This window comes from Gossypium arboreum, chromosome 13, assembly GCF_025698485.1.
Source record: "Gossypium arboreum isolate Shixiya-1 chromosome 13, ASM2569848v2, whole genome shotgun sequence".
Lineage (NCBI taxonomy): Eukaryota > Viridiplantae > Streptophyta > Magnoliopsida > Malvales > Malvaceae > Gossypium > Gossypium arboreum.
In genome coordinates, this window is record NC_069082.1 from 96,101,088 (window position 1) to 96,114,486 (window position 13,399).

The window sequence follows — 13,399 nt, forward strand, 5'->3', positions numbered from 1 at the left end:
ATTTACTAACGAATCTGATATAAATAAATTGATAGAAAACTCACTTACAGCCAATGACTACCACTTCTAACACGTTCTAAATCGTCGAAGCTCTAACAGATGGTCCCCCGTTAATTCCTGCACATAATGATCTTATTGAATTACTATTGTTTCGAAAAAAACCCCATTAAGAAAAAACTCCACCGTTCGAATACACTTCATGATCGCGTGATTTCATGATAGGTTTTAAATATTTATAATTAATCGTTCTTGAAACTAACTATTATCGCAATGTAGGCAAGTGTACCTATCGAACAGTAGTATAGTTTTAGCAAGACCGAATTATTGAACCCAAAGGAACTAAAAGTACTAGTAATGACTGTCTTTTTGTTATCTAGCCTAAGAATAAAGAGGTTTTGTTTTAACTAACTAATTATCTAAACTAAGAATTTACAGAGAATGGAATTGGGGAATTGCTTTTGGGAAAATCGATTGAATAAAGACAATACCTAAGGAAAAATCCACCTAGACTGTACTTGTTATTCTGGCTCTGAATTGGACGATTTATTCATTTAACTTGTTCCATAGAGATCCCTAAGTTATGTTATTATCCCTATTCAAGACTAATAAAATCTAACCCCTAGATTGAATAATTGAGACCTTTCTCTAATTAACACCCTAGGGTTGCATTAACTCGATCTATGGATCCCTTTATTAGGTTTCACCTTAATCTGACAAAATCTTGTCACCCTATATCTAGGCGCGCAAACAACTCCGCTTAATTATGAAAAATGTACTCTTAGACAGGGTCTATTCCTCCTATGAATAAGAGCTTATCTTGAATCAGTATCTTGGGATATCAAAACAAGAATTAAGAACACATAATTAAGAACAAGTTAAATATTTATCATAAAATTTAGAAAAAAAATAACAAGATTCGTCTTAGGTTTCATTCCCCTTAGATATTTAGGGGTTTTATTCATAACTAAATAAGAAAACATCTCAGAATAATAAAGAATACAAAACATAAAGAAAACCCAAAACTCTTGAAAGGGAAATTGAGGAGAGATCTTCAGTCTTGATCATGAATCCGGTTTCTGAGATGGATCAATCAGCTTCGTCGGAGTAATTTCTTACTCCCTCCCTGTGTGCCCCTTTTTCTTCCTCCTCTAAGGTGTATTTATAGGCTTTGGAATGCCTAAGAGCCCTCAAAATTAGCCTTTTCCAAATTGGACTCAACTTGGGGTTGGTAGGGACACGCTCGAGTGTGATTACTTCAGGCCGTGCTTGAGCCTGCCAAATTGACACGGCCGTGTGGTCTACTCATGTGAGGAGGTCCAGGTCGTGTTAATTTTGTACTTTGGCCCATTTTCTCCATTTTTAGCTTGTTTCTCATTCCTTTCGCTCTCTTATGCTCTGCTATGTATAAAACATGAAATTAAAGCATTAGGAGCATCAAATTCACCAATTCTAATGGGAAATCATCCATTAAATGCGTTAACCATGGGGTAAAAATATGTATAAATTACAGTTTATCAAATACCCCCACACTTAAGCATTTGCTTGTCCTCAAGCAAAATTCTCAACTTATAATCAAAATAAATTCTTCTCAACTTATAATTTCTATCGATAATATCTCAAAATAATCCATAGGTAATCATACATTGAGAATTCGACTAAAAGAACATAAAAGTTTCAAACATTCCAAGTTGAGTATTTAATCATGCAAACATAGGTGTCTCCCCTCATCTAAGTAATTACCTTTGATTCAGAATATCACAGAGTTTCACATCCTCACTAAAGATTCACTCAAATCACTCGAGGTGTTTAAGGACAATAAATGAAGCACTCAATAGTCAATAATGAAAAGTCATTACCATGGGCTTGCATGAAAATCAAATCCCCACCACTATAATTTAAGATGATACATCATTCAAAAGGTCTTTAGAGGGTTGTAATGAGGCTTGGTTAGGGTGTGTTGTCACAAGCTGAAAGAAAGGTTTAGAATTAAGATTGAGTTTACTTAACTAGAAAATTTTTTAATCATCACTTACGTATAACATAACTCCTTCTCTGACTATGGAATTTAAATACTGAAGCTTACAAACAGAAGATCACTATTAATCTGTATACATTTTTTTTTTAAGAACAAGTTAAATATCATAGACTAACTATTAAGAACAAGACATAGCTAATCAATTTATTCAACTCAAATCTCAACAAAAATAGGGATTAATTTAGGGGATTTCAACAATAATGGGTTAAGGGTTAATATTAAGGGTAATATAAGAAATGGCTTGTTAGGCTCAAGGGGGTTTACTAGGGGTTAATCGTGGAGGTAGGCTTTTCATGGCATGAGTGGGTTAATCTTAAGTGCCTTAATCATTTTGACATATCAAATCAAATGGTATGGTCTTGACATGCATAGTCAAGCAAGTTCTAGAATAATAGTTCAATACTGAGGCACTAAAAGCTATAATAAAAGTGAGCATGAAAGAATTAATAGATGCTAAAAAGGCTCAAGAATCTCACAAAAATTATGGCTTTTTGATGTTTAAAACTTGTGAATTCTAACTCAAAGTAATACTTAAACTTTGGGGAAACAACCTAAAATTTTAAATTCTTAAAAATCAACTTATCATGCTTGATTCTCTAATGTCTTGAGGTTTAAACAATCAATGCATAAATGCCTATATTTTAATTCAAGATATATCAATCAACGTCATAAATCAATCAAAATTTATCCTAAATATGATATGAGAGCTTTCCAAGAGAACAAGGCAGTCATTCGGGGACTTTTCTGATAATGAAATAAATACCCCCCACACTTAAGATGTACATTTCCCTCAATGTACAAAGATAGATATTAGAATATAAAAATAAGATAGGGAGAGAAGTGAAACTTCCTGTATGATGAATTCCTCGAACTAGAGTTTTGGAGAGTAATCGGTGCGAGAGTGGAGGAGGATACTCCGGCGGTGGTAGAGGTTCATTAGTCCATAAGTCCTACGCCAAAAGAATATTATATCTAGTGGTAGCTATGGTCGTGGTTGATTAGGACATGGCAGTCATGGAGAACTTTCCGGTGGAGTTTTTATTTCCTATGCGATGATAAGCTTAAAAGCTCTATATAACTATGATAAAATCAGGAACAATTTAAGGGATATTAGGAAGAATAATTAATCATAAAGAAATAACTAAAATTGATAATTAAAAATAAAATTCTAAAATATAATAAAAATAAAAAGTAGTTTTAATAAAAATTAAAAACATAAAATAATAAATAAATGTTTTTAAAAATCTTTATCGCTGGATGGTTCGCAAGGTGGGACTGGCGATAAGATGTGGAGGTGCTGACAAATCTACTGTAGAGTAGCATCAATGTTGTCAAATCGTTGAAAACACTGCTGCTCAAATCAAGTGAGGCGCTCAGAGATGTCAGCATATGAAGCTGCCACATGAACTGGACGAGAGGGTGGTGGTGGCTAAGTCGGTGGGTCCTCGTGCTGTGGAGGGACATCATCAGGAATGTCCTCGTAGGCCTCCTCCTCGATAGTTTGGGCGAGACGATATTGAGGAGGGTAGGTTCCTCGGCGCTTTTCGATCATCCTCATGCTAAGCATGCTTGAGATGCCTTGTGGAGACATCTGGCCAATGAGGGTTAAGGATGATTCTTGGGCTACGGTGCTGAGGAGCCCAAAGTGTGGAGCCAACCGAGTAACATAGAGGCCAATGGAGATGACCCCCTTCCTATGCCGCTCCATCTGGTGCTGAATCGCGAGGGTGATGAAATAGGCAAGGTCGATGACGTGCCCGTGCAACATACACTATAAAATGTAGGCGTCATGAGTGTTGACGATGCCAGTGCTCTCTCGCCATCCTGTAATCGTATGACCCAAAATGGCGTATAGGTACCTTAGAGATGGAGGGAGAGTTTATGCCTTGGAGTGGCTAGGATTGTAGGTAGCCCCACCTGGTACTAGTGTGTCCCAACACCGTAAAGGAGAGCGATGGATATGGCGGTCAAGAGCATGTAAGTCATTCTCCTTCTTGAATTCCTCCGTATATAAACCCAACGATGTACCGAATTCTGAGACGCTGAGCTGGCAGACTAACCCGCCTAGGTGAAATTGGACCGTGCCGGATCATCGTAGTTCGTCATTACGGTCTGAAGATGGAACGTTGAGCATAGTTCCATCATGATCTCGAGGTGTGTTGGCTCAATGATCCCAAAGAACAGCTCCCAAGGGTCAGAGGTTAAAAGGGCCCAAATCGCTTCAGCCAACTGAACTTGTTCTACCGTCGCCTAGTCGATGCAGCAGCTCGCAATTAAAGGTCGGGCCCAGAGTATTTGGAATAGTTCTTCTTAGAGCCCGATAGGGAATCTCAGGAAAGGGTGACAAACTTTCGCGGTAGGAACCGAGGAAGATGAGGCTCCCTTCCTTTTCTTTGAAGCAGGGACAGTGGCCTTTTTACCACGTGAAGACGACATTCTGAACCTGCAATCAAAACCATTACTTTGTTTTGATGAGTGGACAAGGAAGAATGTATCTAAATTCAAAAAGTCATAGATTATGACTAATACTTCAGCCACAACTATCATCACTTAACAATTCTAATCAAACTAATCCATTTTATAGCATAATTTTGCGGCATTGCATGATAATAGCATGAATAATAATAAAATATATGTAAAAAAAATTGGCAAATAACAAGAAGTATTTGAAAAGTATGAGGCTTGAGTTAGAATATTTGAAAAAGGCATGAGTATTCCACCTATCCTAACCATGAATATTTTACTTTTAACTAATCAAATGGAGTAAAGAAATCTTGTAATGAAATAAAAAAAAAACTTGAACATGAAAAAAAAATGAAAATTATTCTAGATTATGACATTTAAAAGTATGAAAATAACATAAAAACCTGCATATTATTATGATAAAAAGCCTTAGAAATCATTAGAATAGACAAGAAATAAGTAAACAAACGCTAGAAAAGAAGGATTAAGCGTCAAAAATAGAGTTAGGGGTGGCGCACGGGCATGGCGGGGACCGTGTGGAATTACAGTGGCCAGGGCTAGGGTTTTTGAGTGGGGAAGACAATGAATAGTGTAGGGTATTTATAGATTTTGGGGCACACGGCCAGGTAACACTCCTGTGTTCCCCAATTTCAGCCCGTGTGATTTGCGAATTTTAAACTTGGGCGCGTCTGACATTTAGTACACACCCGTATCCCTTGGGCGTGTGGGTGCACACAGCCGTGTCGCACGGCCATGTCTGGCATTGTTTGCTTCTCCCACGGCCATGTATGAAGACCCACGCCCATGTCAATCTAACAGGTTCGCCTACGGTTCTTCCATACGGGCATGTCGTATGCCGTGTTGTTTTGGTAGGCTCGACCACGGCCATGTCGCACGGCCGTGGCATTTATCGTAGCTCATGTTTGGGGAAATCTTTTCCCTATTTTCACACGGCCCTAAGCACACCCATGTGCTTGGCCATGTCTTTGTGGAAAACCTGTATTCAAGAGCTTCGTTAGTAAGTTAGGTGTTAAAGACTAAATTTTAAAGAAGTTAATACAGTTGGTGCTCGGGTTGCCTCCCGAGAAGCGCTTATTTATAGTTTAAACTCAACTTACCTCTCCGTTGAATGATCATGGTGGTTTGAGAAGTTTGTACTCCTTATTCCGGCTATCCATCTCATCAAAATAAGGTTTTAAACGGGGGTTGTTTACCTTAAAAGTGCCAAACTTGGGATGACTCACCTCGACCGTACCGAATGGGAAAATGCTAAGTACCATAAGAGGGATTTCTTCATTCGGTGTGGTAGCGACAATGTAGGGATCTGCGGCATCTAATAAGACTATCTCCAACCTTAAGTTGATTTGGAAAGGTATTGAGCTAGTTCTGTCGTAGGTTCGGTTTGTCAAGTGTTCTCGATTTATGCGTCCGCCATTCATCTAGCTCCTCGATTTGTAGCCTTCGATCTTTATGAATAGGTCCTCTACTATTGTTTGAGAATGGATCATGTACTTCCTTCAGACTCATTTCCTACAAAAAAGGTTGTACCACATTGTCAGTTTTACTAGAATGGTTTAGACGATCACCTTCAATTTCCAATGTGTTGCCAAAATTGCAAGCTTGAAGGGTGATTTTTTCATCTCCCACATGGAGTATGAGTTCACCTGTGCCAACATCAATAATTATTTTAGTAGTTGTTAAAAAGGGCCTTCCTAGAATTAAAGGAGTGTTACTATCCTCCTTTATGTCTAGAACAATAAAGTCAATGGGAAATATAAATTTATCGATTTTAACTAGCACATCTTCAATAATACCCCTAAGGAATCTTATAGTTTTATCTGCTAATTGAATGCTCATCCTAGTCTGTTTGGGTTTCCCGAGACCTAGTTGCTTAAACATTTTGTAAGGCATGACGTTGATACTAGCCCCTAAATTAGCTAATGCAGTATTAACATCTAAACTACCAATTAAGCAAGGAATCATAAAACTCTCTGGATCTTTTAATTTGTTCGATAGCTTATTTTACAGAATAGCTGAGCACACTACGTTTAGCTCTACATGTGACGCCTCATCCAACTTTCCCTTATTTGCTAAAAGCTCCTTTAAAAATTTCATTGCGTTTGGCATCTGCGATTAAGCTTAAATAAACAGTAAGTTAATGTGTCATTTTTTTAAGAGTTTAAGGAATTTACCAAATTTTTCATCTGAGCGGTCTTTCCTTGTCGCGTTGGGGTATGGCACTCGAGGTTTATATTTGACATTCACTGATTTGTTTTTATTATGACCTACCTCACCTTGACCTTTGCTTACCACAGTTTCTTGCCTCAGTTCTAGTTCAGGCTCAATGACTCCTTCGTCATCTAGAATATTAATTGCATTGAGTTTTTCCCTTGGGTTGGATTCAGTATTACTTGGCAAGCTACCTTGTGGTCATTCGGAGAGTAGTTTGGAAAGTTGGACTATTTGAGTTTCAAGCCCTTGGATTGACGCTTGTTGATTTTGAAGTGTTGTCTCGGTGTTCTGAAAACAGGTTTCTGACACCGATATAAACTTTGAGAGCATCTCTTCAAGGTTCAATTTCTTTTCCTGTTGATAGGGTGGTTGTTGAAAACCCGGAGGATGTTGTGGTCTTCAATTTCCTTGACCGCCCCACAAGAAATTGGGGTGGTTCCTCCAACCTGTATTGTAAGTGTTACTATATGGGTTATTTTGGGATCGAGAGTTACTGTTACCCATATATTAGACTTGTTCCTCCTCGATGCTAGGGTTGAAGGGTTGATACTCTGTGCATGCTCCTCCTCCATTCGTCTCACACCTCATCACTTGATGTACCTAAGTAGAACCAAGTAGACCATCAATCTTTTTATTTAGAAATTCTACCTGGTTTGATAACATAGTAACCAAATCGACGTTATAAACGCCTACTGTTTTAGTTGGCTTAGTCCTCCTGACTTGCCACTGATAGTTATTCAGTGACATCTCCTCTATAAACTCATAGGCATCTTCAGGTGTTTTATTATTGATGGTTCTGCCAACAGCTGCGTCAACCACTTGTCGAGTCGAAGGATTCAGGCCATTATGGAACGTTTGAACCTGTAGCCAAAGCGGTAACCCATGGTGAGGACACCTTCTCAGCAAGTCTTTGTATCTCTCCCATGCATCGTAAAGAGTTTCTAAGTCCATCTGCACAAACGAAGATATATCATTACGTAATTTAGCCGTTTTAGCAGGCGAAAAATATTTGAATAGAAATTTTTCGGTCATTTGTTCCCAAGTTGTGATAGACCCTCATGGTAATGAGTTCAACCACTTTTTAGCTTTGTTTCTCAATGAAAAGGGGAATAACTGAAGACGAATGGCATCATCAGAAACACCATTAATTTTAAATGTATTGCATAGTTCTAAGAAGTTTGCTAAGTGAGCGTTGGGATCCTCCTCCTGCAAACCATCAAACTGAACAAATTGTTGTATCATTTGAATAGTGTTAGGTTTTAGTTCAAAAGTATTTGCAGCTACAGCAGGTCTAGCTATGCTTGATTCAGTTCCTGTTAAAGAAGGTTTAGCATAACCATACATAGTGCATGGAGCAGGATTTTGATTAACCGCAATTGTAGGAGGTAGCTGATTGTCTTGGTTTTCAGCCATCTCTTCGGTTGAGGATTGAGTATCGTCCTCTTGCTCGTTCTTTGTGTATCTTAAGCTTCACCTTATTTCTCTTTGATGTCTGTGAACTATGCGATTGATTTCTTCATCAAATAGTAGTGGTCGTGACAGGTTTCCTCTAGTCATAAACTATAAAAACCTGCCAAGAGAAAGAAAAAAGTAAATTAATAAATAATAATAATAAATTAAATTAAATTAAATTGCAAGAAAAATAAATGGCTAAAGTAATAAAAATTGATCATTCCTAATATCTTAGTTCCCTGGCAACGGTGCCAAAAACTTGATCGCGTGATTTCGTGATAGGTTTTAAATATTTATAATTAATCATTCTTGAAACTAACTATTATCGCGATGTAGGCAATTGTACCTATCGAACAGTAATATAGTTTTAACAAGACCGGATTGTCGAACCTAAAGGAACTCAAGGTACTAGTAATGACTGTCTTTTTATTATCTAGCCTAAGAATAAAGAGGTTTTGTTTTAACTAACTAATTATCTAAACTAAGAATTCATAGAGAATGGAATTGGGGAATTGCTTTTGGGAAAATCGATTGAATTAAGACAATACCTAAGGAAAAATCCACCTAGACTGTACTTGTTTTTCTAGCTCCGAATCGGACGATTTATTCATTTAACTTGTTCCGTAGAAATCCCTAAGTTATGTTATTATCCCTATTCAAGACTAATAATGTCTAATCTGTAGATTGAATAATTGAGACCTTTCTCTAATTAACACCCTAGGGTTGGATTAACTCGATCTGTGGATCCCCTTATTAGGTTTCACCCTAATCCGGCAAAATCTTGTCACCCTATGTCTAGGCGCGCAAACAACTCTGCTTAATTATGACAAATGTACTCTTAGACAGGGTCTATTCATCCTCTGAATAAGAGCTTATCTTGAATCAATATTCTGGGATATCAAAACAAGAATTAAGAACACATAATTAAGAACAAGTTAGATATTTATCATACAATTCAGAAAATAATAACAAGATTCGTCTTAGGTTTCATTCCCCTTAGGTATTTAGGGGTTTTAGTTCATATCTAAATAATAAAACATCTGAGAATAATAAAGAATACAAAACATAAAGAAAACCCAAAACTCCTGAAGGTGAAAATAAAGAGAGATTTTCAGTCTTGATGATGAATCCGACTTCTAAGATGGATCAATCGACTTCGTCGGAGTAATTTCTTACTCCGTCCCTGTGTGCCCCTTTTTCTTCCTCCTCTAAGGAATGCTTAAGAGCCCTCAAAATTAGCCTTTTCCGAATTGGACTCAACTTGGGCTCGGTAGGGACACATCCGTGTGTGATTAATTTAGGCCGTGCTTGAGCATGCCAAATTGACACAGCCGTGTGGTCGGCCTGTGTGAGGAGGTCCAGGCAGTGTTGATTTGGTACTTTGGCCCATTTTCTCCGTTTTTGGCCAGTTTCTCGTTCCTTTCGCTCTCCTATGCTCTCTTAAGTATAAAACATGAAATTAAAGCATTAGTAGCATCGAATTCACCAATTCTAATGGGAAATCATCCATAAAATGCATTAAACATAGGGTAAAAATATGTATAAATTATAGTTTATCACTTCAACCAAACCGAAACCTCACTAACCATGACGCATGACAACCACAGAACAAGGTACTACGAAATTACCACGGAAAAAAGAAAGAATTGAACGATGAAAAGGAAGGAGGAAAAGAGGGGAAAAGAAACACAGAGAAAACAAAGACGTTAATTTTTTTTGGAAGGGAGAGGAAAACAAAAACTAATCAGATATCTCACAATCCCTTAACTCTCTCTACTACCCCACTCTTGATAACCTCCACAATCCCTTGACCGAGAGAGACAAACAAAAATAATCTCCCATGATTGTGCAAGGATTCGAACACAGAACCTCCACACCACACATAGACTCCCTTACCACTCGAACCAGCAGGCTCATTCTGATATGATTCTACAAATAATTAATATAAGCCCACTCCCCAAACACAAGGTTTAGATCAGAAAAATATCAAAATTTGCCAAAGGTAGGGCTTGAACTTAGGACTTCTCACACACACCCAGAATGCTTAGCCACTAAAGCAGATACACAATTGTATCAAGATCTCACAAAAATAAAAATAAAAATTTTGGGGCGTTACAACTTCACCCCCTAAAAGAAATTTTGACATCGAAATTTACCTGAACAGAACAGATGATGGTACTGCTGTCACATTGAGTCCTTGGGTTCCTACATGGCCTCCTCAGTGCTATGATTTCACCACAGAACATTTATTAAAGGAATAGACTTCCTCCTCGAAATGTTAACGTCTCGCTCCAGAATTCGAATCAGCTCCTCCTCGAAGGTCAAATCTGGCCTTGAAAACACAAAATACCATTATTATTCAATCCAAAATCTGCAGTAGTACCACTCTCAACCTGACAGAATCGCACACCCAGAGTCTCATCTATTATCTGTTTATCTCGAATCTGCTCAATCTAAGTCGGTTTAACTTGCAAATCGGCCAATAAACTTCCATCATCAAACAAACTAACAAACATAGCCCTTAGATTAGTCATCACCCTATGACTCAGAGCATCGGCCACCATATTGGCTTTACCCGGATGATACTCTATTGTGCAATCGTAGTCCTCAAGTAGCTCAATCCATTGATGTTATCTAAGATTTAACTCCTTCTGGGTGAGGAGGTACTTGAGGCTTTTGTGATTGATGTAGATAATACATCTCTCACCATACAGATAGTGCCTCTAAATTTTTAGTGCAAAGGCCACAGCAGCTAACTCAAGGTCATGCGTCGGATAGTTGGCCTCATGCGTCTTAAGCTGACGGGACGCATAAGCCACAACCTTACCATTCTGCATCAGAAGACAACCCAGTCCAACATGCGACACATCACTGTATACTATAAACTCTCTTTTAGATTCAATCTGTATCAGAATAGGAGCCTAAGTTAGAACATATTTGAGCTTCTCAAAGGTCGATTGCTGCGCATCAGTCTAGACAAATGATACACCCTTACGCAGAAGCTTAGTTAACGGTGCAACAATCAAATAGAACCCCTCAACGAAATGCTGATAGTATCCCGCCAAACCCAGAAAGCTACGGATCTCAGATACATTCTTAGGCTGTTTCCAATCCAGCACAACCTCGATCTTTCGAGGATCAACTTGAATCCCCTTTCCAGAAACCACGTGCCCTAAAACCGTTACTTCACGTAGCTAGAACTCACACTTGCTGAATTTAGTATACAGTTGCTTCTCACGCAGAATCTGAAGACTACTCTAAGATGCTCATCATGCTCATCCTCAATCTTAGAGTATACCAGAATTTCGTTGATGAAGACCACTATGAAATGGTCCAGATAGAGCTGAAATACTCGGTTCATTAGATCCATGAATGCAGCTAGTGCATTCATCAAATTGAAAGGCATCACTAGGAACTCGTAATGTCCATAACAAGTCCTAAATGCAGTCTAATGCACATCCACCTCCTTAACCACTCAACTGATGATACCTTGAATGGAGATCAATATTAGAGAATACAGAACTCCCTTGAAACTTATCAAATAAGTCGTCGATCCTCGAAAGTGGATACTTATCCTTAATGGTCAACTTATTCAACTGCCGCTAATCTATACACATCCTCATGGTCCCATCCTTCTTCTTAACAAATAGGACTGGTGCTCCCCACGAAGACACACTAGGACGAATGAAACCACGGTCCAACAACTCTTGCAGTTGAGCCTTAAGCTTTGTAAGCTCCTTCGATGCCATACGTTAATGAGCGATGGACACCGGAGTTGTACTTAGAAGAAGCTCAATCCTAAATTCCACTTCCTGATTCGGTGGTAATACCAGTAACTCCTCAGGAAAGACGTCTGGAAAGTCCTTTACTATTCTAATGTTCCCAACAGAGGAGTCCCCAGAATCAGAAACACTTACATAGGCCAAGTACGCCTTACACCCTTTTCAAACCAGTTTCTCAGCTACTAGTACAAAGATCACATGTGACAAATAGTCTCAACACTCACCAATTATAACCACCTACACGTCATCCTTGATCCTCAGAACGACCCTCTTAGATGCACAGTCTAAACTGACTCGGTGCTTAACCAACCAGTCTATACCCAGAATTAGGCCAAACTCCCCAAGCGGAAGCTACATCAAATTAGCCAGAAATATCTCCCCTTACACCTCTAATGGAACATCCTCATACAATTTACTAACCTAAACAGACTACCCCAATGGACTTATCACAGTAACTTCGCTAGAAGTACTCTCAATCGATAACCTAGATTTTTGAAAATAGAACAGGCCATATAGGAATGAGTAGATCCTATGTCTATCAGAGCAAAGTAAGGTACATCAAATAAAAAGAATGTACTGGTGATGATGTCAGGAGCATCTCTGTCCTCTCGGTGACGTGTAACGTAAACCAAAGCAGGCTGCCTTACCTCGGTCTGACCAGCACCTCTACCTAGTGCTCCCTGTCCAGACCCATATCATTACCACCCCTAGCCTGTCCATGGCCCCTAAGTGGCTGTTGAACTACTCTCTGAGGCTGTACAATACCTGGAGCTAGAGCTTGCATCGGATCTTTATGCTGTAGACACTCCCTAAAATGGTACTCAAGAGACCCGCACCTCAAACACGCCCCACTCTTCGTCTAGAACTTGCCCAGATGGCGTCTCCTATAATCACTGCATGGCTGTAACCTAGTAGGAACTATAGGGGCTCCCACTCTAATTGGCCCATCAGACCTGGCCTTTTTCCTAGGCCTAAGACCAGAACTGGGCTTCGACTCCCTCTTGTTCTTACCTCTCTCTTGATCCCTATTCTGGCGCTCTGCACGCTTAACAACTTCGCCGATCTTTGCCCTCTCAACCAGAATAAAAAACTCACGCTTGCTCTGTGGAGCAATCAAAACCCTCAGATTATCCCTCAGTCTATCTTGAAAGGGAATACACCTCTCATATTCTGATGCCACCATACCTCGAGCATAACGGCTCAGCCTCAAAAATTCATCCTCATACTCGGCCACAGATCAATCACCATGCGTGAGATTCAAAAACTCATGCCTGCGAGCATCAACATAACTGGCCCCCGCATATTTTCTATAAAAAGTAGTCTTAAAGAATTCTCAAGTCAGACGATCAGGATGAGTGCCCTCTTTAATGGTCAACCGCTACTGGTATGCCTCGTCGCGAAGCAAGGAGACTACACACTTTAATTTCTACTCAGG

General features: G+C 39.1%; 1 protein-coding gene and 1 non-coding gene across 2 annotated transcripts; one reads left to right on the top strand and one right to left on the bottom strand.

The window, feature by feature from the left end:
• The first annotated feature begins 7,607 nt into the window (after positions 1–7,607).
• LOC128287038 (small nucleolar RNA R71) lies at positions 7,608–7,714 on the top strand. Its single transcript, XR_008277738.1, has one exon. It is a non-coding gene; the product is annotated as a small nucleolar RNA R71 (small nucleolar RNA).
• Positions 7,715–11,154: 3,440 nt separating this feature from the next.
• LOC128286827 (uncharacterized) lies at positions 11,155–13,147 on the bottom strand. Its single transcript, XM_053024559.1, has 4 exons — positions 12,835–13,147; positions 12,013–12,122; positions 11,481–11,630; positions 11,155–11,376 (listed from the first exon to the last, which is right to left on the bottom strand). The coding sequence occupies exons 1-4, from the start codon at positions 13,145–13,147 to the stop codon at positions 11,155–11,157; spliced, it is 795 nt and encodes a 264-aa protein (XP_052880519.1).
• Between the last annotated feature and the right edge of the window lie 252 nt (positions 13,148–13,399).

Bases quoted from the DNA above. Each gene is read 5' to 3' on its own strand.
- LOC128286827 (XM_053024559.1), bottom strand. From the start codon at position 13,147: ATGGTGGCATCAGAATATGAGAGGTGTATTCCCTTTCAAGATAGACTG. The intron at 12,123-12,834 runs GCAAGTTCTAGA...TGGTTTGAAAAG, and splicing joins TTATAGGAGACGCCATCTGG to GGTGTAAGGCGTACTTGGCC. The intron at 11,377-11,480 runs GTATACTCTAAG...TGTGAGTTCTAG, and splicing joins TCTTCATCAACGAAATTCTG to CTACGTGAAGTAACGGTTTT.